Source organism: Zymoseptoria tritici, chromosome 9 (assembly GCF_000219625.1).
Source record: "Zymoseptoria tritici IPO323 chromosome 9, whole genome shotgun sequence".
NCBI classification, from domain to species: Eukaryota; Fungi; Ascomycota; class Dothideomycetes; order Mycosphaerellales; family Mycosphaerellaceae; genus Zymoseptoria; species Zymoseptoria tritici.
In genome coordinates this window covers 1457303-1480670 of record NC_018210.1, presented here as the reverse complement: position 1 = coordinate 1480670, position 23368 = coordinate 1457303, and the positions used below count along the sequence as shown (strand labels likewise).

The 23368-nt window shown below is 55.1% G+C and overlaps 8 protein-coding genes across 8 annotated transcripts; 4 read left to right on the top strand and 4 right to left on the bottom strand.

The window, feature by feature from the left end:
* Positions 1-35: 35 nt before the first annotated feature.
* On the bottom strand, positions 36-2798 carry MYCGRDRAFT_101270 (DDHD domain-containing protein; the record flags this gene model as incomplete). Its single annotated transcript, XM_003849416.1, has 2 exons — positions 36-1730; positions 1821-2798. The coding sequence occupies 2 exons, from the start codon at positions 2796-2798 to the stop codon at positions 36-38; spliced, it is 2673 nt and encodes an 890-aa protein (XP_003849464.1).
* Positions 2799-3521: 723 nt separating this feature from the next.
* MYCGRDRAFT_62567 (uncharacterized protein) lies at positions 3522-5992 on the bottom strand (the record flags this gene model as incomplete). Its single annotated transcript, XM_003849415.1, has 5 exons — positions 3522-3952; positions 4004-5289; positions 5345-5461; positions 5523-5724; positions 5911-5992. Coding segments are annotated over 4 exons (1992 nt in total), but the record flags the coding sequence as incomplete, so codon positions are not given.
* A 1230-nt stretch (positions 5993-7222) lies between these two features.
* Positions 7223-9468, top strand: MYCGRDRAFT_105760 (uncharacterized protein; the record flags this gene model as incomplete). The annotated part of the gene is made up of 4 exons (XM_003849600.1): positions 7223-7334; positions 7724-8198; positions 8253-9020; positions 9079-9468. The coding sequence occupies 3 exons, from the start codon at positions 7758-7760 to the stop codon at positions 9331-9333; spliced, it is 1464 nt and encodes a 487-aa protein (XP_003849648.1).
* Positions 9469-9766: 298 nt separating this feature from the next.
* Positions 9767-10635, top strand: MYCGRDRAFT_75738 (uncharacterized protein; the record flags this gene model as incomplete). The annotated part of the gene is made up of 3 exons (XM_003849601.1): positions 9767-9814; positions 9914-10104; positions 10272-10635. 3 exons carry the CDS (start codon positions 9809-9811, stop codon positions 10342-10344), a joined length of 270 nt encoding a protein of 89 aa, XP_003849649.1.
* Positions 10636-10887: 252 nt separating this feature from the next.
* On the bottom strand, positions 10888-12761 carry MYCGRDRAFT_110820 (uncharacterized protein; the record flags this gene model as incomplete). The annotated part of the gene is made up of 2 exons (XM_003849414.1): positions 10888-12276; positions 12330-12761. The coding sequence occupies 2 exons, from the start codon at positions 12759-12761 to the stop codon at positions 10888-10890; spliced, it is 1821 nt and encodes a 606-aa protein (XP_003849462.1).
* Positions 12762-13553: 792 nt separating this feature from the next.
* On the top strand, positions 13554-14382 carry MYCGRDRAFT_105757 (uncharacterized protein; the record flags this gene model as incomplete). Its single annotated transcript, XM_003849602.1, has 3 exons — positions 13554-13599; positions 13690-14053; positions 14124-14382. The coding sequence occupies 3 exons, from the start codon at positions 13581-13583 to the stop codon at positions 14215-14217; spliced, it is 477 nt and encodes a 158-aa protein (XP_003849650.1).
* Positions 14383-17081: 2699 nt separating this feature from the next.
* MYCGRDRAFT_95836 (uncharacterized protein) lies at positions 17082-19815 on the top strand (the record flags this gene model as incomplete). Its single annotated transcript, XM_003849603.1, has 2 exons — positions 17082-17202; positions 17255-19815. The coding sequence occupies 2 exons, from the start codon at positions 17082-17084 to the stop codon at positions 19813-19815; spliced, it is 2682 nt and encodes an 893-aa protein (XP_003849651.1).
* Positions 19816-20906: 1091 nt separating this feature from the next.
* On the bottom strand, positions 20907-22085 carry MYCGRDRAFT_47386 (uncharacterized protein; the record flags this gene model as incomplete). Its single annotated transcript, XM_003849413.1, has 1 exon — positions 20907-22085. One exon carries the CDS (start codon positions 22083-22085, stop codon positions 20907-20909), a length of 1179 nt encoding a protein of 392 aa, XP_003849461.1.
* Positions 22086-23368: the final 1283 nt, after the last annotated feature.

The window sequence follows — 23368 nt, the reverse complement described above, 5'->3', positions numbered from 1 at the left end:
AACTCCAAATCTATCCACCACCCGATACAACATCCTCACCTCCCCCCACCACCCCCCTTCTTCTTAACCCCCCTCAACCCCGCCAACGTCCCCTCCCTGCCCCCTCTCCTCCCCACCTCCACAACCACCAACCGGATAAAATCTCTCAGTCCCCAATAACTGCTATGCGCCCCCAACATGGTCAAATACTGAATCTCCAACCATCCCCCTCCATATCTCAGATAGAAATCAATCTGTCCGTTATCATTCAACAACACCATTCTCTTCTCCGCGACTTCCTCTTTTGAGAAGTCATGGACTTCCATCTCGACCTGCGAGGGGAGGCGCGGTAGCACTGGATGAGAAGAAGTGGAAGAGGTGGGAGGACGACCGGAAAACCACCGTGTGGTGGAGGAGGTTCCGGCGGCGAACCAGTAGCCGGGAGTGTTGGAGGGGATGATGGCTTTGCGTAGGGAAGAGGCGAGGGAACGGTCGACGGTGGCGTTCATTTGGTAGGCGACGGGGTCGTAGCCGTTCATTATGTTGTAGATGTTGTGCACTGCTATACAGCCGTATTGACCGCGGGGACCGCATATATCAGGGGTGTTGGATGTGGGATCGGCGAGGGCGGAGGTGGAAGGGAAGTCGATTCGAGGACGGAGACGGGCGCGGCGGAGGAGGAGGAAGAAACCGGCTGGTGAGCCGGCGAGGAAGAGGGAGTGGGTTTGGAAGAGGAGGTGGTCGAGCGTCGTGGTTTTGAGGTCAATGGATGTCGGGTCGGCGAGTGAGGGGGGAAGGATGGTGGGTTGGTTGGAGAGGATGTCGATCGCCATGACGCTGCCGAGAGAGTGTGCGATGATGTGCACTCTGCCATGTTGAGCGAATCCGGGGTTGTTTTGGCACCAGAGTTGGTAGACGCGGTTGGCTTCCGCAATGACGGCGGCGATCATTTGGGGTTGGTGTTGGGACATGTAGTAGGGGATGTCGAGCATGACGTCGGAGACGATGCCGCGGACGGAGGGGAGGGAGTCGGGGGTGATGTCGTTGAGGGTGAAGTCGTCAGAGGACTGGTCTTTGGAGCCGTCGTCGTTGCGGTAGCCGCCTTCTTCGAAGGAGAGTTGATGGCGCCAGTTGACGGGTAGGACCATCATGCCGCCCATGTCGGGGCGGAAATGGGTCTTGACGTCTTCTTTACCACATTCGACTTGGATCTCTCGTCGGAAGTCGTTGATGGCGTGGGTGAAGTTGAAGCTTTCCATGCGTTGGCTCAATTTCTGTCCGATACCGTGAATGACCAGTACCAGGTCCGAGACTTGCGGTCGATCACTCTTCGCCAGCGCAGGATCCTCAACAGATCGTCGCGCCGCATTCGCTCCTGAAGTCGCAGTCCCACGTTCAGCTTGAGTCTTCTTCGCGCTCGTCTTCGGTGGATGCAGCTTATCCCAGACCGCCTGATCAAATCCTCGCACAACGGGAATCCCAATCTGCCTCCCTTTGCGAATGTAGTTCGCCAGCGGCCGTCTGCCATAGTACGCCGACGGAAGCAAAGTCGGCTTGAGAATCGTCGCCTCCCTCTCGTTCGAGTAGATAACACCACAACTCGCATAAACCCTCACAGCACCCGCTCTCCCCCACGTCGTCACCCCCGAAGCCTTATTGTCCGACCCTCCCGGCCCCGTTGAAATATCAATAATATCCGCCGCCGCCTCCACAGCCCTCTCATGCCTCTGCTCCACCGTCTCCGGCGCTCCCTCAAACAACGCCGCGGCGGCCGTCCGAACGAGACTTTCCTCCCCACCCTCCTCCTGCCCAAGCCGACTCGACGGTCGACTCTCCGGTACCTTCACAGGAGGCTTATCCGGCCACAGCATATGCACAATCTTCATCTCCCCCGCGGCACCCACTTCCACCGCACTATCCAGTTCGTCCTTCCACGTCTCCGTCCAGCATTGCAGATCGATGTATCCCGCTTCCAACATGTTCGCGACGGGAGTTTCCACGGGTAACATCGTATCTTGGTAGAACCATGTTCCACGCACCACTTGCGCGACGTCGTTCACCGGTGTCCAGTATATCGGCGTCATTTGAAGATCTGGCATTTCCACTTGATGCAGTCGAGAGACGCCCACTGCGACTTTCATAGTCGGTGTAGCCTCCTCCTTCTTCGCCTTCGACACTTTCCGAGGAGCAGGACTATGATCCACCAAATGCGAAGCATCTTCCCAGTCATAGGTATCCAGCTGCCGCACCTTCGGTCTCGCAGGCCTCTCTTCAACACCCGGCACCACGGAAGAAGACTCCACTTTCCTCCGCGACGGAGCTCGCAAAAAAGGCGTCCCAGTCGTAGCAGGACTAGACGACAACTCCGCCGCACTAACACCAACACCAGCATGGTCCGACCCCTCCGCTTCCTCCTCCTCCCTCTGTGGCAACCCATCATCTTTCCCCAACCCCGACCCAACCCCCTTCCCCTTCCCCCTCACCCCACCCTCCCTCTCCCCCTCTCTCCTCCCAACGGCCGAACTCCCCCTCTCCCCCTCCCCTTTCTCCCCCCTCTCTTCATGAAATCTCAAAATCTTCCTCCTCAACTCATTCCACGCTCGATCCAGCGCCGTATTATCATATTCCGAGAAAGCTTTCGGTTCTTGCTTGAGATTCACCGTCGCGGCGGTGGTGGGAGGTGGAAGAGGAGAGAGGGGGTCGTCGATGGGGATGGGAGAGGTGTAGAAGAAGCGGGCGGCGATGGGAGGGGGTGGGTCGGTGTGGTGGAGGATTTGGCGGATGTATTGGTTTGCTGCCGTGGTGGTGGGGGGTGACATGGTGGGCGGGAGCGCAGGTGCTGGTACTGTTGGTCTTAGGAGGAGGTGGTCGTCTTGTGGGGTGATCGCGGTCGAGTCGGAGCGTGTCTATCGTGTCTGTCCTGTTATGCTGTACGTCTGAAAGTGTACCAAATGGATGCCTGCTCTCCTCTCCTCTCCGTTTGCAGGGAACCACGGAAACTCTCGTCGACTACCGCGCCGCAGGTCGAGGACAAGCACAGCTCACGCAAAGCTGTGAGGTCGGAGGATGATCCATGTCAGAAGTGGTCAGGATTCTGTCCACTCGACCGTCGGAGAAAATTGTTTGGAATCGAGTTGTGTGAAGAAAGTGTTGTCAAAAGAGGTAAACGCTAATGACGACACACTGCACAGCTGACCACTTTTTGGCGGTGTCACATGCAAATCGCCGGCAACTTGTTGTACGTATGATCAGCGTGAGGTCTATGCCGACTCACAACGAGCTATGAGGCAAGACTTTGAGATTTTGTTATGTGGTCGATGCTTTCAATCATATCATGTCAATTCGTACATGCTGTATAGTTGTAGCAAAAAAGAGGCGCAGCAGATCCTCGAGGGGCTATTCGCCGTGTGAGGAGCTGTCCACCCAATAACAAAACTTTCGCCGATATGTCTATCGCAAAGCCAGACGCCGCTCTTGCCATAAGCTCGAGATTATCAACTCCACCCTCTTACACTCCATGACCTGAGTCAACCCACTCAAGCCATGTCAACCTCAACACGACCCTCATTACCCGGAGCACCCTTTCCGAGCTCCGGAAGGAGGTACGTGATATCATCCCAAGGATGTCTGTACAGACCCGTACGCAATCTCTTCTGGTCGAGGAAATGGGCAATCAGACCGATCGAGCGGCCGAGCACGAACAGACCGTTGAGCACACCCATCTTGAGGTAGTCCTCAGCCTCTTCATTGCTGAAGGCGCCGGAGTTGCGGAGGAGATCGACGAAGCAGACGGCCACGCAGCCGTCGACGTTGAGGATGAGGTTGTCCTTCTTCGAGGTGGTGACGCTCTCGACGGCGAGCGCGTAGTCGAGGAGCTTCGTGTTGGGGAAGTTGGCTTGGCAGTATTCTTTGACGAGGGAGACGCGAAGGTCGGGGTTGTTGCGGGACTTGACGCGGTGGCCAATACCAGGGACTGCGAGAATGTTAGTAAGTAGTCAAACGAGCTGGACGGTTTTCTTCTTACTGAGCTTGTTCTCCTTGCGCATAGTGTCCACGAAATCACGCGGGCTGAGACCCTTGTCGAAAGCGCGGGTGAACTCCTCAGCGGCACCGTCAAGGGCACCACCGAAACGAGAACCAATAGTGAGGAGACCAGCAACCAGAGCGGAAATCAGATCCTTGCCGGCACGAGTGGTGATGATGGTGTTCATGGCACCAGACACGGCGGGACCGTGGTCGGCAGTCAACATGAGAACCATTTCCAAGAACTTGCTGGCGTAGTCGGGCAGACGGCGACGGAACCACAGGAGAGACATGACACCACCGATACCGATGTTGTCCCGGAAGACGTCTGAGATGGGCAGACCAGCGTAGAGAAGTTCTTGACCACGGTCGTCGGAGATGGTGGAGATGAAAGCGGCAGGTTTGCGGATGAGACCGAGTTCCTGTGCCCAGGAGTAGTCGATTGGGATTTTTGGAACGCCTGGCTCTGGTGCGGGAACGATGGTGCCGGCCTTGACGAGCTTTTGGTAGACGGTGGAGAGCATCTCTGGGAGCTCCTCAAAGGTGTTGGGGACGTAGAAACCTGCCTCACGCATGCTGGAGTTCTTGGTCGCGGCAGTCTCGAGGAGAGAGTTGGCGAGAGATCCAGCGTGACCGAATTGAACCTCAGTCTTGAGCATACTGGCAACGGTACCAATAGCCCACGCGACGATTGGCTTCTTGATGACACCAGCCTTGACAGCCTCAATCACGCGGTACTCCTCAACACCACCGACTTCACCGAGCAGCAAGAGAATCTTGCAGTTCGGGTCGGCCTCGTATCGGAGCATGTGGTCGATGAATGTGGTTCCCGGATACCTGTCACCACCAATGGCAACACCCTCGTACACACCGTCGGTGTAGTTGGCGACAAGGTTGTTCAGCTCGTTGGACATACCTCCGGACTTGGAGACGTATCCGACGGAACCCTTGCGGTAGAGCTTGGAGGCCACAATGTTGTCCATCATTCCACCCGTGTTTCCAATCTTGAACGCACCAGGCTTGATACCACCGACTGTGGCCGGTCCAATGATTGTGACACCCTTCTTCTTGGCCACGTGCAGAATCTCACGAGCACGACGCTCTGGCACACCCTCGGCGATGATGGCGATCGACTTGATTTGTGGGAATTCGAGAAGCTCCATGGTGGAGGTGTAGACGGATCGGGAGGAGGCAAAGTTGACCACGCAGTCGACATCGCTGTGCTTGGACATGGCCTGCTCGACGGTTTGGTAGACGGGGAGGAGGGTCTCGGATGTTCCCCAGTACCTGGAGGAGAGTCAGATTGAGGTGGTGGAGGTGGTGCGAATCACTGGATGCTCACATCTTGCTGACGAACTGGCCGCCGAATGTGTAGATGATTCCAGCCACTGAAGGCGTCTTGCGCTTGCAGATGAAGTCGAAATCGAGCATGCCCTGGACAGCCTTCGTCTGCATGCCGCTGTCATGAGTGTTAGTCCTGCTGCTGCTGCCATTTTGCAATCCTCGAAGCTCAAACTCACTAGACGAAACATCTCGTCTTTGGGTGGAAGAGAGTGTGGTTGGCTTGTGGGCTTAGTGGTCGGCTGGGAGCAGCAAAGCGCTGGATGTTGTCGTTCGCGGAAAGGTTGGTGTCGTGTCCATTGACACCATTGGTGCCATTGGCGGTTGCGGGAGCCATGATGAGCTCTCTATGAGGGTGTATGGATTTGGAGGGAGAGTGAGCTGAGGGAAGATCAATGTCAGCGGTTTGTCTTCTGATGATCCTCTCGCTGATGTTGTGTCAAGTGCTGAGGTGTAGAAGCAGATGAGAAGTTCGTGGTTGGAGCTCCGGATTCTTGGCTTGGGCAACTTTTCGAGGAGAGCACCGCGTTTCAAGGTGCGTCTCAGCTTGAGGGAGGAACAACTCACGGGTGTTATTTCAATTCGCGGTCACAGAGAGAGAGAGGACGGAATTGAGGAGTGAGGTGGCCGTGGTAAAGGAAGTCGGACAACAATGGAAAGCAGATTGAGAGACTCGTGCCGGACAATTCAAAGCAGCCCTCCGCAACGCTGTTGACCTCACCCTCTTTTTCCAGAGCAGATCCCTGCCGACGCTAGACGGAGCTTTGGCTTTCTCACCAACGTCCGACGGGAGCTGCCCACCACGAGGGGAGCCGTTTCGGCCCGGAAGTGGGCTGAAGGAAAGGTTTCACGGCGTTTTCTCCCCTGGCTATTTTTTGATATGCGATAACGATGGGCATCCTATAGACAATCTTGCAGAAGGAAGAGAACAGCTGTACTCTGTATACGTGTTGACTCTGAAGGAATCTGTTCCTCGTGGTTGAGAGCTGTCTGACGAGACTCCGCAGGTCCTCCTGCAGGGCATATCGCTGTCAAGCCCGAACTGCAACTCCCTCACTCTGATCATTGAAACAAGCTGTGAACACCGAAGGAATGGTCCAAGATGACCATCGGAAAACGTACGATTTGCTACGGAGAGTTGCGGCCCAATCTTACGGACAAGCACGCGAGCATTCTACCAAGTTGGCGTAGTACGGTTGGTGGTTGATCCTATTGCTCGTTATCGCTTTCAGCCCATCACCACCCCATAGTTTGTACCTGCATTCGGGTTGTTGAGTTGGAACAGATTGGCGATGTTGCCGCCAACCCCATGAGATTGCCGGGGAACCCGGTGTGATGGGAGGGACGTCTCCAGTGTGGTACTTCCTCTGTTCAACCGGCGAGAAATCTGTTCAATTGCATGAATTGTCGAGTTGGATGACGCAGGTCTGCTGGTACAATATACTTTTGTATGTACCGGGTACCTTGAATATGGACCTTTGAATGCCGATTGGATGCAGCTCTCAAGTTCTCAACATGAACTGTTCCAATGCCGCTGTTCGGTCGAGGACAATGCTTGATCTTCCCTTGAGGACGAAGTGCCAGGTCGTCTTGATCGAAGAATTGCAATGTTGACAGAGACGATATGAGTCGGCGCATTTGATTCTGTGGTCAAGGATATTCAACGGCCGATGGATTCCCCGAGGCGCGGGAGTCGTCAATATGCACGGACGGTATTTTAGCGCGCGCCCCAAATCCAGGGCAGGGCAGGGCCAGCCTTCAACCAAAGCTTCCGGAGCTTGTGGGGAGAAAGAATTGTTGCTGAGAGAAGGGAAGGACGAGAGAGCTGCAGGTCGGGTGGAATCCATTGTGACACGATTGTTCTTTCAACTTCCTCTATCGTGCCTTCTTGACTACCCTCTGTTCATACCACATCACCTTCATACACACGACACCTTTCATACACCCCGTGAAACCGAGACAGCCTCACGAGTCGGATATCCAAGCTCAGCGTAAGTCCCAAACAGCCCACCTTGCCCTCTGTTTTTAGTCCGGAATTCCTCCAATGCCATCACACTCCGACGACGACATTCACACCACCACGAGACAACCAGCAGCAGCAAGATCAATTCCGAAGTAAGCAGCAGGATCACCAGCACGAGCAGCACCAAAGATTTCAGCTTCGGACCTCCGACGGATTCACCGCAGAAACCGCAAGATTCCACCGCCCGAATCCTTACCTGGTATCGTCTTTGCTGCTGAAACGTCCCGAAGCTCTCTCACCCAGCTGCATTCTCCGCTCGAGCTGTTCCCCTGCAAAGATTTCCTCGCTACAGCATTCCTTTGCTCAACCAAGTGACAGCAGCTACGAGTCCAATCACTGACGAGAAATCCGCTTCAGCAGCTCATAAACCACCTCCTCGACCTCTCCCACCATGTCCGCCAAATCCATCCTCGAGGCCGACGGCAAGGCCATCCTCAACTACCACCTCACGCGCGCACCTGTCATCAAGCCGACTCCTCTCCCTCCGTCCACCACCCACAACCCACCCGCCAAACTCGCAACCATCACATTCGCAGACGGCGACGATGTTCGAGGAGTGCTCGACGCGGCCGAGGCCAAATACCCATTCCTCCTCCAATCCGGTGCCAAATTCGTTGCGAAGCCAGACATGCTCATCAAGCGACGAGGCAAGTCGGGACTGCTGAAGCTGAACGCAACATGGGCGGAGGCTAAAGAGTGGATTGCGGAACGCGCGAACAAGATTCAACAGGTGGAGCATGTTGAGGGTGCGTTGAGGAACTTCCTCGTGGAGCCATTTGTGCCTCACCCGCAAGAGACGGAGTACTACATCAACATCAACTCTGTTCGCGAGGTGAGATTTTCTGAGATTCCGTGGTAGAGACCCTCAGCTGACAAGATAACGCAGGGAGACTGGATTCTGTTCTACCACGAGGGTGGTGTGGACGTTGGTGATGTCGACGAAAAGGCCGAGAAGCTCCTCATCCCGGTCGATCTGTCCGAATTCCCCAGCAACGAGAAGATCGCAGAGGGTCTCCTCTCCAAGGTGCCCAAGGGTGTCCACCCCGTTCTGATCGACTTCATCTCCCGCCTCTACGCCGTCTACGTCGACTGCCAGTTCACATACCTCGAGATCAACCCATTGGTCGCCATTCCCAACGCAGACAAGACCTCCGCGGAGGTGCACTTCCTCGACTTGGCCGCGAAGATCGATCAAACCGCAGAGTTCGAATGTGGTGTGAAGTGGGCCATTGCTCGTTCACCAGCTGCTCTCGGAATCCCAGTCATCGCATCAAAAGACTCCAAAGTTCAGATCGACGCTGGTCCACCACTCGAATTCCCAGCTCCATTCGGACGTGAGATGAGCAAGGAGGAGGCCTACATTGCTGAGATGGACGCAAAGACTGGTGCTTCACTCAAGCTCACCATCTTGAACTCGCAAGGTCGCGTGTGGACATTGGTCGCTGGAGGTGGTGCTTCCGTTGTGTATGCTGATGCCATTGCATCCGCTGGTTTCGCTTCCGAGCTCGCCAACTACGGCGAGTACTCTGGTGCTCCCACCGAGACTCAGACTTTCCACTACGCACGCACCGTCTTCGACCTCATGCTCCGCGCACCGCAACACCCCGAGGGCAAGATTCTCTTCATCGGTGGTGGTATCGCCAACTTCACCAATGTGAGTAAAACTCCTGTGGCCACAGTTCCTCAAGACTCAACTAACAAATCAATCCCAGGTCGCCAGCACATTCAAGGGCGTCATCCGCGCCATCCGCGAAGTCGCACCCCTCCTCAACGAGCACAAGGTCCAAATCTGGGTCCGTCGCGCCGGTCCCAATTACCAGGAAGGTCTCAAGAACATCAAGGCCGTGGGCAAAGAGTTGGATCTCAACATGCACGTGTTCGGTCCGGAGATGCACGTCTCCGGGATCGTGCCTTTGGCGCTCGTGCCGGGTAAGATGAATGACAGTGTGAAGGAGTTCGAGGCTTAGATGGAGAGAGAGAGAGGTTGAGGAGAGGAGGGCTGTGTATGAGTTGTGACACGGCGAATGAAATGGGGAGGAGTACCACTGCTATGAAGTTCGTATTTGCGATGCGCGTGCATTCGTGCTTATGCATTGCGCATGGGCATTTTTTGGGAAAGATGGCGCAGGAATCCGATAGATTATATGTTGGCGAATATCCTGCTGTTGCTGACCGATTGTCATTTTTGAGACCGAAGATGCCGGCCGTCCAACGTGAATCAACACAGTGTAGTAGTCCATCGGGAATAATGCCCGGCGTGAAGCTCGTCAAAAGTGAGCATCTTCCTGTCGCCTATAAATTCTCGGTCACGTGCCCAGCTCGAATCTCGTCTTGCGCCAAAAATCCATCTCACCGGCGCGCATCTCAAAACTTACCAACGCCCACCACCTCTGTCCACACCACCACGAAACAACCCACACCACAATCAACACAACCGCAAAAATGAGCGTCCGTCCTCCCCTCCCCTCATGCCCCCATGCCCCCATGCCCCCCTTCCCCCCCTCCTCCCCCATCCTCTCTCAGTCACTAACCCGAAGTCCTCAACAGTTCATCCCCCTCAACCCCCGCCCCATGCTGCAAGCCCTGGTCAACCAAGACGTCCTCATCCGCATCAAGTGGGGACAGGAATACACGGGAAGACTGGTTTCTGTGGACAGCTATATGAATGTGCAGTTGGGGAATGCGAAGGAGTGGAAGGATGGCGACGAACAGGGGGATTTGGGGCAGGTTTTGATAAGGTATGTTTTTCTTTGAGGGTTTTAAGCTTTTTTGGGGGGAGGGGGGATGGGGAGGGGAGGAGGGAGAGGAGGATGGGGGTGCAAGGGGAGGGGAGGGGGGAGGATGAGGGAGGGAGGAGGGCATGAGGGCGGAACACGGAGAATTCTTTGCTGACGAGGATGTGCAGGTGCAACAACGTGTTGTGGATTTCGGCGTATAACCCCAAGGGAACGAATGGAGATACGGCTATGGATGGCTAGAACGGACTGCGGCTGGAGACACGACCAAGAGCATTGAAGACGACTACGCGCTACGAAGGCGCAGGACAGAGAAGAAGAACAAGAAGAAGCGAGTGAAGGTCGGTGGAGACGACGATGCGGACGGCGGTTGATGGAGGATGCCTGCGCAAAACGATGAAAGCGCATCGCGCGAAACAGCGACTCTCCATACCGCTCGAGTTCACGAACTGGTGCATCAGGCGAAAGAGCATCGGCGTTCACGGCGTTCCAACTTGCATTGAAGCCAAATTGTGGACAGAAGGGCATATGGACTTGTGAATAGGTCAGTAGCAACCAACTTGACAAAATGCTATGCTTTGATATCGAGAGCTAAAAGCGGAAGCCTTGTGCCAGACAGCTCGCTCCGTGAAATGCGCTACACATGCCTGAGCGCAGCAAGATCTGACTGTGATGTCGAGATAAGACCTACGTTGAACGAGTTCCGGTCACAATTGACCGAGTCTGAGAGGTATATCATTTATCACATTCAAGTCATACCTCACATCTCCCCACCCCTCCCCTCCTCTACACCCTCTCATGCGGCACCACAGGCTTCAAATCATCCACAAACGCATCCCTCCCTCTCTCCTCCATACTCGGCCTCCCACTCTGCAAACTCGGCCTCGCACTCCCAACCTCCCTCCCCACATCCGCCTTTCCCAACTCCCAACTCCCCACCCGTTCATGTCCCACCCCTACCACGACCGTCGCCCCCGCTCCCCCACCCTTCGGAATCGTCAAGTCCTGATCACTAGCCATCTTCCGCCCGCCTTTGAATCCTCCCAGCGAACTCTTCCGTCCACCGCCGCTGCTGGAGGAGGAGGCGTCTCTCCTATGAAGTCGTAGCCCGGCGAGGAGCATTACAGCCCCGAAAATTAGTCCCGCAACAGCGAGTGCTACGATCGCGCCGATGATGCCCGATACCACGGGACTGAGACCCTCCCGCTCGCGTCTCTCCATCCCCTCAGTATACCCATCCCCCCCGTCGCCAAAGTCATTCGCCGCACAAATCCACGCATCGTATCGAGTAGCACCGCAGATGTCGCACCAGCTACTCACGTCGTCGATCGCGATGTCGCGCATCGCAGAGGCGAAGTCCGGCCAGGACATATCCGCTTGCGCCTTCGGTCGGCCGAAAAGTGGGTAACTAAGGAATCTCTCCCCGTCGTCCGTTCCGTTGCGGAAGAGGAAGCGGACGCGGAGATCTTCGATGGGGGGAATGGTGCTGTTGGACGCGTTGAGGTATGAGAAGACTTCGAAGACCATGCTTGCGGCGAAACTGGGCAGGCCGGTGAAATTGGAGGATTGGGACGGGAGAGAGGCGAGGGCGAAAAAGGAGGTGAAGGGTGTGTAGTCGGTGAAGAGCAGGGTGAGTTTATTCGAGGTTGTGGAGGTGCGGAGGGCGGTGGAAAGGGAAGTGAGGATGGAGGAGGCGAGGAAGTTGCCCGCTATGGTTGAGATGCTTCCCGAATGGGCGCGGTAGCCGGTGATGGAGGTCGCGGGGTTGTAAGCTGTGAGATTGGCGAGTTGAGCGGATTGTTGGGCGTCGGCGAGGGAGCGGAGGGTGGAGAGCGGGTCGGTGGTGGATGAGTTGTTGGTGAGGAGGTTGGAGAGGATGGTGCGGGCGGTGCTGTTGTGGGCGTTTTGGTGGCGGAGGTAATCGTAGAGGGCGTAGGCGTTGCGGTAGTTCCAGTATTGGAGGTCGAGGACGGAGGAGAAGGCGTTGCCGAGGGTGGTGTAGAGGGATGAGGAGGAGGTTTGGGTCGTGCTGAATTGGGTGTTCGAGCGGAGTTGGCGGACGGAGCGGGTGAAGGAGGGGCATTGGTGGGTTGCGTCGAGGTAGATGTAGTTTGGGTCGAGGTCGCTCGCGGCTTGGATGAAGGGGTATTGGTAGCCGTTGAGAGGGCCGGTGATCTTGGGGAATCGGTTAGATGAAGACGTGCTGTTTGATGGGTTCGAGTACTCACATATGTGTCGTCCGCTGTGATGTCGTTGGGATCTGCACTTGGAGACCGTGGAGGATATAAACCTTGAAGGAAGGCCTGAGCAGTCGCACTCAAGTATTGTTGATCTCTTGTCAAGACCCAAGTCTGTAGAGAATCGTATGTATCGGCATTCAGTCCTCGTATCGGCGCTCGAGCAGTGCCAACCCCATTCGTGCTATTGTCGGTGGAATTTGAATCGATATAACGATTGCGGAAGAATTCGCCGGCAGCATATGCTTGATTTGCTCCGATTGAAGTCAAGACGGTCGGCGAGTCGGTGATCATATCGGGTGTACGTTCTCCTGTGCGGGTGAGGACGACGGACGACCAGACGGTGTATTCGGGATCATCTTGTGCGTGGGCAAGCGGGGCGAATGCGGCGAGCCCGGCGATGATGGTGAGGAAGGACAGCATGTTTTCAGAAGTGCTCTCTCACGAGATGACTGCTTCGACACTGTTGTGTGAGAGTAGGAAAGGTGTTCAATCAATGCAACACTGGTCGAGAGAAAGCAGCCCTGCCAATGCTCGGCGCAAGACGAAAAGTATCGTGAGTCGACCAATGTGCATGACTTGGGCGGGATGGTGTGCTACCTTGGAAGTGCATGGAGGAGTGCGGGGTTGCATGTTGGCTTTCGGGAAGAGCTCCTCTGCCGAAGTGGCTGGAGAGAGATGATTCTTCGTACAGAAGCTGCAGCGATTTCTGTGCAAGAGAATGTTTGAAGGATGTTCGCAGTCGTTCGAAGTGCTGAGCCTTGGTGACATCTTCCTCAAGTGGGGTCCGGCTTTGAGCTCTTGCATGCATGTCTTCCATGCCATCACCGGGATGAACATGGTCAGGGTTCAGTGCACCACGATCGCGCATCTGTGTGCTGAACAGTCCAAGGCATTTGCTCGTCTACGGTAGAAAGGACCAGAATGAAGTCGATATCCCCAGACTGGTGCTTGGTGAGAGTTGATGAGTTGATCTGACTGCAACCAGGTTGTCGTGTGGCTTGAACGTTGCCCTCCCCACCAACGCCGATCCGAGAGCTCGTTCCTTGTTGTCGGGCCATTGGACTGGAGCTCGCACCGAGGAACGCTCTCCAAAACGTCAGGCCACTCCGTCATCGTCCAAAATATTAACTAAGGTAGGCCACTTGTGCCCAACGCTCCATCTCACTCTCCTCCTCACAGACATCTTCTCCTTCCTTCAACATCACTCAGAACTTGACCTTCCCGCAAGAAACAGCCAAAATGTCGTCCTACAACATCCGTAAGTCCTACCCACACCCTCTTCACGACGCTCAACCCAATCCACCTCTCCTCCCAGAACCTAGCTAACCCTCCCTTCCTCCCACCACAGCCCTAATCTCCATCCCCCTCTACTACATCCTCGCCCTCATCCCCCACGGCATCGCCATCTCCCGCGCCAACGCCGGCAACATCAACACGCACCACAACGAAAACCCCCAAGGCGCCGCCTACGCCGAGTACCTCAAAAAGAAGCTCCCCCCCCGCGAACTCGCGGCTTTCGAGCGCGCCAAAGCCTGCCACAAAAATCACATGGAAAATATGCCGTTGTTCGTCGCGGCCGTGTTTGCGGGATTGTTCGCCAATGCGAGGTTGGGTGAGGATCAGGTTGGACTGAATCGGTTTGTGGTCGGGTGGATGGTTAGTCGGGTGTTGTATACCGTCGCGTATATCAAGACGGAGACGAGGGCTTGGGCGTGAGTTTTTGAGCGGTGTTGAACCTTGTGGGTGTGGGTGATGATGTGCTGACGTTTGGTGTGTGTGTAGGCGATTGAGGAGTATTCTTTACTTCTTCTGCACGGGAATTGCGTTTGCGGTTCTGATCCGCTCGGCTCGCGTGTTGGGAAACCCAGCCGCTTAGGACCACAAAAAAAGAGAAGGCCATAATCTCCGCGGAGGACACTCAAACCTGTCAAAATAGTCAGCTCCATCAGCGCAGACATACGAAATTCTGAAGAGACTTATAAAAAAGTGAAAAAGGCCGTCCTCTCCCCTTCACAGGATCGAGAGACGGCTCAGCGCATCGCTGCGCTTTGTATGCAGACCGCCCGCTCACCGGATGCTGTCGCATCGACTTCCAACTCCCGTTCACAGACCTTAGTGCCTTCAACTCCAGCTCCCTTCACCTTTCGCAGCTATCTCGTCATCGCCTTCCACGCCAGCGTCTCTCTCCACAAGCACCACGCGTGCAAGAGCACAAGAATAGCCATACTGCCGAGCAGACCGGCAGGCAATTGAAGACAGACAAGCCAAAGCTTTGATCCTCACTCGAGAGAGGTCCCGCTTCTCCACGCCTGTGATCCGGTTTGCTGGCGAGTACAGCCAATTCGTAGTTTCCCGCACGGTGACCTGAGTGTCGATCGCAGTAGTCGCAAAAAGCTAGAGTTCGCCCGATCAGATGACAGAAAGCCTTCGCGGTCAGAAGTCCCAAAGCCCGATCCCATCGTTCGTCAGCAATGCAACAACGTCCAGCTTCAAAGCAATCGCCGTGAAACACCCGCACCATCTCACTCCTTCCTTCCATCCGCCTTCTCACCCACCAACTTTCGTTCTCAAACCCTCATCTTCAGCTCTCCGAAACACACCAGCTCGTTTCACCAGTCGTTCTTAGCACACATTCCAAATCCTCAGGCATCGTGATCTCTCCGTATGTGAATAAGCACTCCCACTCAGAGACAAGTCTTTGAATTCCATCTCTCCGCCCGACGTTAAAGCATAAAAAAAGCTTCGCAGCCAGGTTTCGAGAGGCAGTATACCCCAACGGGCGCAAGCGGACAAAGTACATCTACAAAAACCGCTCGCCATCTCGCAAGTGGAGCGAGGGACGCACTGCTCGTCCGCGGAGAAGCAGAGGCAGGGCAAGGGGGTGGGGGGTTCGGCGTTCATCGATCGACCGCCACGAGGGGACCGTGGAGGGAGATGATTGACGCGACTGATCGGACAATCTCAGAAGAGAACCACGCCGGTAGCGAGGTGCTGGGGTGTGGGTTTTGATGGCTTGGGCTGGGGATGGGCTGGGGTGAAGAGTGGTTGGCTTTCTGCGAAGGCAGTGTAGCGGGTGGGAGAAGTGTGCAGGCATCGCGGCCGAGGGGTGAGCGTGGTGGTGTTGACCGAGAAATGGCGTGAGGTCTTTGATGCGTTGCAAGTCCGATCGAGGTGTAGAGAGACAAGAGATTGCAAGAGCTGAACGACCTGTCATGGAGGATGGACCAATGCACGCAACGAGACCAGTCGAGTCTTCAAGGAGTGCAGGAGCTTATAGCATGCCGGACTCGTGCGAGTCGACAGCGCAGATCTGGATGTCTCTGTGTGTGAGCCCACTCACCTCGCTACGTACTGCAGATATTGCGAGCACGATTCAGACGAGTGTGAGATGGTGCCAGATTGATGAAACATCCAAGATCGCGCCGTCTGTGTGTTGGCTGAAGTCCTCAAAGGGACACTGCTATGCTCTTCCCGTGTTCCTCTCAAGTCAAGTTGTTGCAGAAGCCATCAAACCAACGGGAGACACCAGTAAAGGTGCTAGTGATGCAGACTCGAGCAGTCTTGAAACCCAACGACCGGCACCTGGTATTGCAGACACCCACGAACATACCCTCGACCTCACCCCGAAACCTCCAGCCAATGCAGATCCTAAAGACAGCGCCGATGATGGCACTGCCCGACACTTTCCATCCGACTCTTTCCCATTCCATTCCAGTGAAGTCCATCAGAACTGTGCATTCGTGATCAGAGCAAGAGTCCAGCCAGCAGCATCGACGCGCGCCTCCTCGGAAGTCTTATCAAACCGACGCATGATGCCGCTGAGTTAAGGAAGAACCGGACATGACCAGCAACTCTTTCGTCCAGCATCCTCTTTCACCATTCCGCCACTTTCGCCGATGCAAGATCAACTACGCTGACGTGCAAGATCAGAGTCCGCGTAGACTAGTTGAAGAAGCCAGCTGCTTGTCTCTACATGAGGAGTAGAGGACATCGCGAGACTTGTGGAAACCGAGAAAATCGCTTAGGGTTAAGCTCTTCAGAACATCGCATCCACTTCGACAGTAGCTTCGCCGGGGACAAAAAAGTGAGACCATGCTGTGAGGTTCGAGGATTGTCATCCGACTTGGCCAGAGGAAGAAGCGCGGAGTGAACCGTTGCCAGCGCCGCGAGCGACACTGAACGATGGACGTCTGAAGGACTGTGGGGAGGGTATGTGCTTGGTGGTATGTGTTGTTGAGAGATCACAGATGCTCGAGGGAGGAACGCGGCCAAGGGGACCAGATCGGCGAGGTTGAGTAGCGGTTTCGAGGCGTCGGAGTCGAATCGAGGTCCAGTAGTGGATGATCGGAGGACTCGGTCGGAGTCGATGAATATCTGAGATATTCGGAAATGGTGTCGAGTCGATGTTCGAAAGACAAACGGGCCAGCCAGCTGGCGGACGTGTAGGCGAATTTGGAGGTGGCGGGGAACTGACGCGAAGTCACGTGATGCGGGCATTGTCGATGTCGGGGCCATGGCCATTTCTTGAAGATGTTTGATTGTGAACACGGAAGCAGAACGACGTCGTAGTCGGTGCCAGTACTATAGACACCATTGGAAAGTGCTTGACACACGGTGAAGCGCTTTCCATCTCGACGCTCTTTCCCCAACTTCATCGGGGTGATCGCGTCACGCGTCTTCCAGGCAAGCAACTCGACGAATTTCACTTCAGAACATGCCCGAAGCCATTTATCCATCACAATGTCTCCGATCATCCAGGACTCCGAGGATGAAGGCGACAACGAAGACTTCACATTAGGAGCCGAAAACGACCAGCCCGATGAGACCAATGCACGGCAAGAGAAGAGCAGTCTGTCAACAGGTGCGACTTCATCAGCTCCAATTCCTCATGAACATCATCTGACGTCTCGCAGGCAGCTTGAACAGACAGATCGCTGATGCAGGCCGCGGACTCTTCGACTCGGCCTCAGATCACCTCTCCGCGACTCACCACAACATGAAGTCATCCACAACTCCCGCCGCGAAGAAGGCAGATCGCCGGTATACGACTGTGCCCGCTGTGGAGCCTGTGCCTGGTCCTCGGAGCTCTGCAAAGCGAGCAAAGTCCACCTTGGATTCATACGCATCGAGAAGCCAGCAGCAAGCTCGGTCACAAGATCAATTGGCCGCTTTTCGAGACGACTTTCTGCCGGATCACTCACAACTCCCAATGTTCGCGGAGCACTCCGCTGGTGCTCATCGTTCCAGCGCACTACCGACTGGGACTATGTTCCAACACTTTGCAGAGCACGAACCGACAGTCATGTTCAGGGACAGTGGGAGCACAGTGGCTTACAATGAATCTTCACAGCAGAGACTGGTCGAGCAAGCACTTAATCAGGAGAATGTGCCGCCGCCAATCACCGAGATAAGACTGCCGGATCTGGACAAGCCGGACAGCTCGCCTTTTCCTTGGTCCAATGCAGCAGAATCACAGACCCCAAAGCGTGGCGGTGACGGAAGCCAGCAGCAGGAACTGAACGGAAATGAAAAGCTGAAGCATGGCGAAGGTGCCGAGCTTCCTGCTGTCTCGCAGCAAACTTCACTTCGTGAGGTGCCCGAGAACGCGGACGAGAGTCTTCAGGCGGCCACAGTCGAAGGATCCGGTGAAGTGGCTTCGAAGGCCGTCCCCGACAGTGCTGCTGAGAAAGAGCGTCAGCCAGCATCATCAAGTCCCATTGTCTCGGTCCCGCGTGTGCGAAAGAAGTCTGTCCCTGCGGACGAAGCCGGCACACAGAAAAGCGCCATAGACAAGAAGCGAAAGGCCCAAGCAGAGAGCTCAGAGCCATTGAATTCAGAAGACCTTGCCATTGGTCTGCCAAAGGAGCGTTACCAGCCAAGACCAAGTCGCAGGAGGTCTACGGCGGTGGTCGAAAGGCCAGTCGACTATTCGGTGGTTCCTGAGAAAGCAGCAAAGAAGCGAAGGAAGACGACAAACGCCAACGCTACTACAACTCAGACTGAACCTCCACAGAATGCTTCTCATCTGGCTCAAGATACCGCTTCTGTACAGTCAAGGACTGAGCCTCAACCTGAGACATCAAAGACGACCCAGACTAAGGTTGCCGCTCCGAAAGACAAGCTCGAAGTCATACCATCGATCGAAAAGCAGCAACCTGCTCCGGCAGCGAAGCAGATCGACCGCGGACAGGCGAGGGAGACTTTGAAAGACCTGGGCTTCATGCTGCGATCCACCGACTCAGAATCCACACCCGTCAAGCCACCAGCTACCAAAGCTGCCACGCCAGCATCTGCCAAAAGAGCCGCTGATGCTGCTGCTTTCGCTATGCCACCTCCTTCCTCACAAGCTTCCAGGAAGTCTCGAAGAAGTCATACCACGATCTTCGAGGACCACGTTGACCTGAGCAGAGTGCAAAAGTCACCAAGCTTGAGTCAACAGCAAGCGAAGAGGCAGGCGACCTTGGAGCCGGTGAGCCGTGTAGCGTCGCAGTCTACTCGCAAGAAGCAACAGACTGTCGTGCACGATGAGGATGACGATGAAGACGAATTATCAAGGGATCCCATCTCCAAAGAGCCTGCGGCAACGAAGAAGCCTGGTCGACCGGGGAAGAGCAAGCCTGAGAAAGTATCAAAGTCTGCGGAAAAGGTGCTGGATGAGTCCGAAGTCGATAGCGACGACGATGATATTGTGCAGCCGCAGAAGCGAGGCCGACCGGCCAAATCGAAAGACGATGGCAAGGCGAAATCGACTGAGAAGATTGTCGACGAGTCCGAGGTCGATAGCAACGACGAGGATATCGTGCCACCAAAGAGACGAGGTCGACCTGCCAAGGGTACTGATCAGAGCAAGGCAAAGTCTGCGGAGAAGGTGCTCGACGAGTCGGAGTCTGACGAGAATGAGGAGGACATAGTGCAGCCCAAGAAGCGAGGCCGACCTGCTACCAAGGCCAAGGACCAGAGCAAGGCAAAGTCGGCCGAGAAAGTGCTTGAGGATTCGGAGGCGGAGCCCGAAGAGGACGACATTGTTGTGCCACCAAAGAAGACCATCGTCGCGACCAAGACTCAATCGAAAGTTGCACCAAAGTCAGCAGAGAAAGTGCTTGACGACTCCGAAGCTGAAGTGGATGATGAGGAAGAACAGGACGATGAACCACCGAGAAAGAAGGCTCGTGGCCGCCCAGCCAAGTCGAGTGCTCCTGAGAAGCCGAAAGCTGACATCTCGAGCAACAAGGAGAATCAGCCCGGGAGCGAGAAGACCAACCCGAAGTCGGTGGATGCCACGAAGGAAGCGATACCGGCAAAGTCCTCGACTTCCACGACCGCGGACAAACCTCTTCCAAAGCCGAATCCCAACTCTCACTCCCCGATCAAGCCGACTTCAAAGGTCATCCATCGCGTCGGCTTGAACAGGATGCAGCGTGTGCAGCCGCTGCTAAAGATCGTGAGACCTCCTGCGCCTGCTCGACAGCGTTGAGCAGGGGTTCTGTAAGGAGAAGTCGGAAGGACGATGTAAATGCGAACATGATTATGAACATGATATGTGCGATTTGCTGGAGTTGTTTGTTCGGACGATGATATTTAGATACCCCCTCGCATGCAGTGCTTACATATCGCAATCATTCCCAAGCTGAGCATCATAATGCAGCTGTCACGTTTCGAGAGGAGAACGTGTTTGGTCATCTTCACCTTCACCCTTCTGATCGATGATCCTGGCCCTCATCCTCGCCTCCACCACCCTCATGCCGGATTAGGCGATGTTCATGTCCCTCGAAGGCTAAACCTATCACTTGTGATACACTTCGACTCATCACAACATGGGGTAGCACTAAGAAAGGTGCCACAGTGGTCTTTGGCAGAGGAGGAAGGTCATTCTCGATCAGTATGTAAAGGTGCCGCAGTGATCTTGAGCAGAGGAGAAAGGTCAGCCTCCATCAGTATGCCGTCAAGCTCCGGTGGCCTACGACCGTGGGGAACGTATGGTTATCTGTAGTGCTTGCACTCGGGATACTACGGCGTGAATGGTAGGCCGCAATGGACGCGGATTCCTGAACTGCAACCGTGTGAGATGGAGGTGTGAGGTTAGTGTGTGATGGCATCTCGATGAGGTTGAGATGGCTGGGCAGGACTGACTGGAATGCTGATGCCTCCGCATCCGACTCTTTCTTAGGATGGGAGCTTGGGCCCAGGAGCTGGGCGACGAAGCGGTCGAGATGCTCTCTGGGGTGGGATGATAAATCTTGATCCTGGAGCCGGTTGACAATCATTCAGGTGCTGGCTCGTCCATTCTGGCAACAATACATTCAATGAAGTAAGGCTACAACGGACAGGTTTCAAACAGCGTGGCGCTTCGACAGCCGCGGAACGCAGGACGGGACAAGATGTTGGCACGCAGTGTCACGGTAGGAAGAAGTTCGCTTTCAAACGCCTACGAACGACAGAGAAAGCAAACCCGGCGCTCCGTTCCATCCCTCCGTGCGAGAGCACTTCGCCAATCCAATAGCAAGCCTTGCAGCTCCTTCCGAGCTGGCTCCATGCGCGTCGCATGGACACTCTCGCGAAAAGCGTTCAAGAGTACAGTGCTTTTGGAGCGAAGCCGAGCCGCGGAGATCCGTTGTTGAAATCATGCACAATAAAGACGGCGTTATGGAAAATGATTCCCAGGACACTGTCATTGAAAGGGCCGGTTTGGAGGCCCCCATAGCACGTCCCGTCAAGGTTGCCGTCCTTGTCGGCGATCGGCGCATAGTTGATGTACCGTCCTGGCACCGTGTAGGTCTCGCTGCCAATTTGCACATTCCAGTCCGGAAGAGTAGCACTACAGTCGAAGACCCATCCGGCATAATCATCGCTGTATACCGCAGAGGGGATATGAGAGTAGTAGGACTTGAGAGCGGCATCGGGGATGAAGTTCAAGCTCGTACCAGTATCGACAACAGCCTTGCCGATGCTACCACTGACCGGCTCAGATCCGGCGGAAGAGCCACCAACGGTGAGCGTCCAGAGACATCTGGTGTCGGGAACAGGCACGTAATTGATAGAACCGGTGTGCTTAGTCGGGTCGATATGTCCCAGGTCGAAAAATCCTTGTTGGCCTCTCTTCAAGTCGACAGTGAATAGCGGCTCAGAAAGAGTAGGTATGATGTTGTCAACCCAGGTTTTCTGTTTATTCGGACGGATGTCGTCGCATGCGCCAAACGACGCCCCGATGATGCCCTCGAAGGGCGCCGATGTAACATCATCCGAGGCATGTGTGACGGCCCCAAGAGCCTGCTTTGGAACGGTCAGACCGCCCAACTTGACTGCGTCGGTGTACACGTCACCCTCGACACCGTAACTGCCGTCTCCATACTTGATGACGAATTTCTCGCCGGATAGCAGCTCTGCGGATGGGCCGGGTTTGTATCGATTTTGCCAGAAGGTTTCACCTGCGGGCTCGAAAACGGAGTACACCCACACCGTAGGACTGCCAGTGTCCCACAACATATTGAAGTTCTGACTGCCAATCTGTACAGGTATGCTGTACTCGGTAGAGTAGGCGTCAGCGGGCCAATTCGGGATACTGCCGGTCGCGCCGTCCTGCAGGCCGCCCTTCTGATGGGCGCGGGCATTTGCGGCGGCTGCAACAATCTCCGGTGGAATGTTTCCGTTGGCGTACTTCTCGTACGCTTTGAGTGTTTCAATTGGACCGCTTTTGATGAATCGGCGACCAGGCTGCTGTTGCAAGCGAGCAGTACCTTGGGCCATGGAGAGGGTAGCGGATGCTACGAAAGCGGCGTAGAGAAGAATGTTGCCCATCTTGACGTTGGTGGACGTGTACGACTCCTGGGTTGGACAAGAAAGGCGTTTTCCAAATGCAGTAAGAAGAGCTGCAGGTGATCTTGCGGGATAGAGGAAAGTAGAGGCGATGAACGTATCTTGCGGGTTGACAAAGGCGGGATTTCGTTCTCGAGAACAAGAAGTGCAAGTGGAGGACGAGGGAGGCGGGAAGCATGTTCATGGCAACGGCGACGACTGACTTTATACCCCATGCTTGTAGATTAAGGTCGCCGTCAATTCAGGCCATCATGATCGTAAGATTCAGAGCATGTCGCAGGAGCACAACACGCTGGAACGAAATGGAGTGCCGTCCACTTCCGCGAAGCAGGGGCAATATTGGACCTCATTCCACTTTGACAGGCCTTCAACCTTAGGCCAGATTCGGACGGACGGCACTCCGATGGGTCAATCTGCCGTAGCAATTGAGTTCTGCTCAGACCTCAACTTGGTCGCAGCAGAGAAGAAAGTCGTCGACATGATCTGACTCCCGAGGACGTTCCTTGCCCTGCAATTGCCCGAGCAATATGACTTCTGCCTGGTGGTGCAGTCAGAGTGGTCGTTTTTTGCGTCTGCGTCCGCTTTGGTGGTTTGACTCCCATCCTAGAGAAGGTCACAACTAGGGTTGATCACAGTAAGCTTTGTACCAGTTTTGGAGTACGAGGTTACATCGGAATCGGTACTTGCCTGAGCCCCAGCAATAGAACTATCGACCGAGCCCCTGTTCGAGACAAATTCGGTGGAAACGAAAATGGAGTGGTCCATGGGCTCTCTCAAGAAGCCTGGGGGATGCAGCCATTGCCCACATACTAGCGGAGACTTCATCGATGGCAGTAGCATCATGCAAGCATTGGTCGCTGTCAAGTCTTTCGGTTTCAATGGCGATGAATACCAGGACTGCCGATGGCAATATCTCGGCATGTTGGATTGGATCCTTACAATAGCGTGATCACAAGGATATGTACCAGGTATCTCCTTGACCGAACGTATGCAGGAGGTCCAGATCCAGGGGACCTCATATTTGGCGGGAGCATTTCTCATATTTGGCGGGAGGCCCCACTAAAATCCAACAATCGTTACCGAAACGACTATTTCGACAACGACAATAGTATGTTAGCCCTGCGGACCGCCTCGAGTGCTCGCGCGCATCGGAGGGCAAGCCTCCTACGCTCGTACGTCGGCTCCTTACTTTTTAACATAGTTGCGTAGGCCTT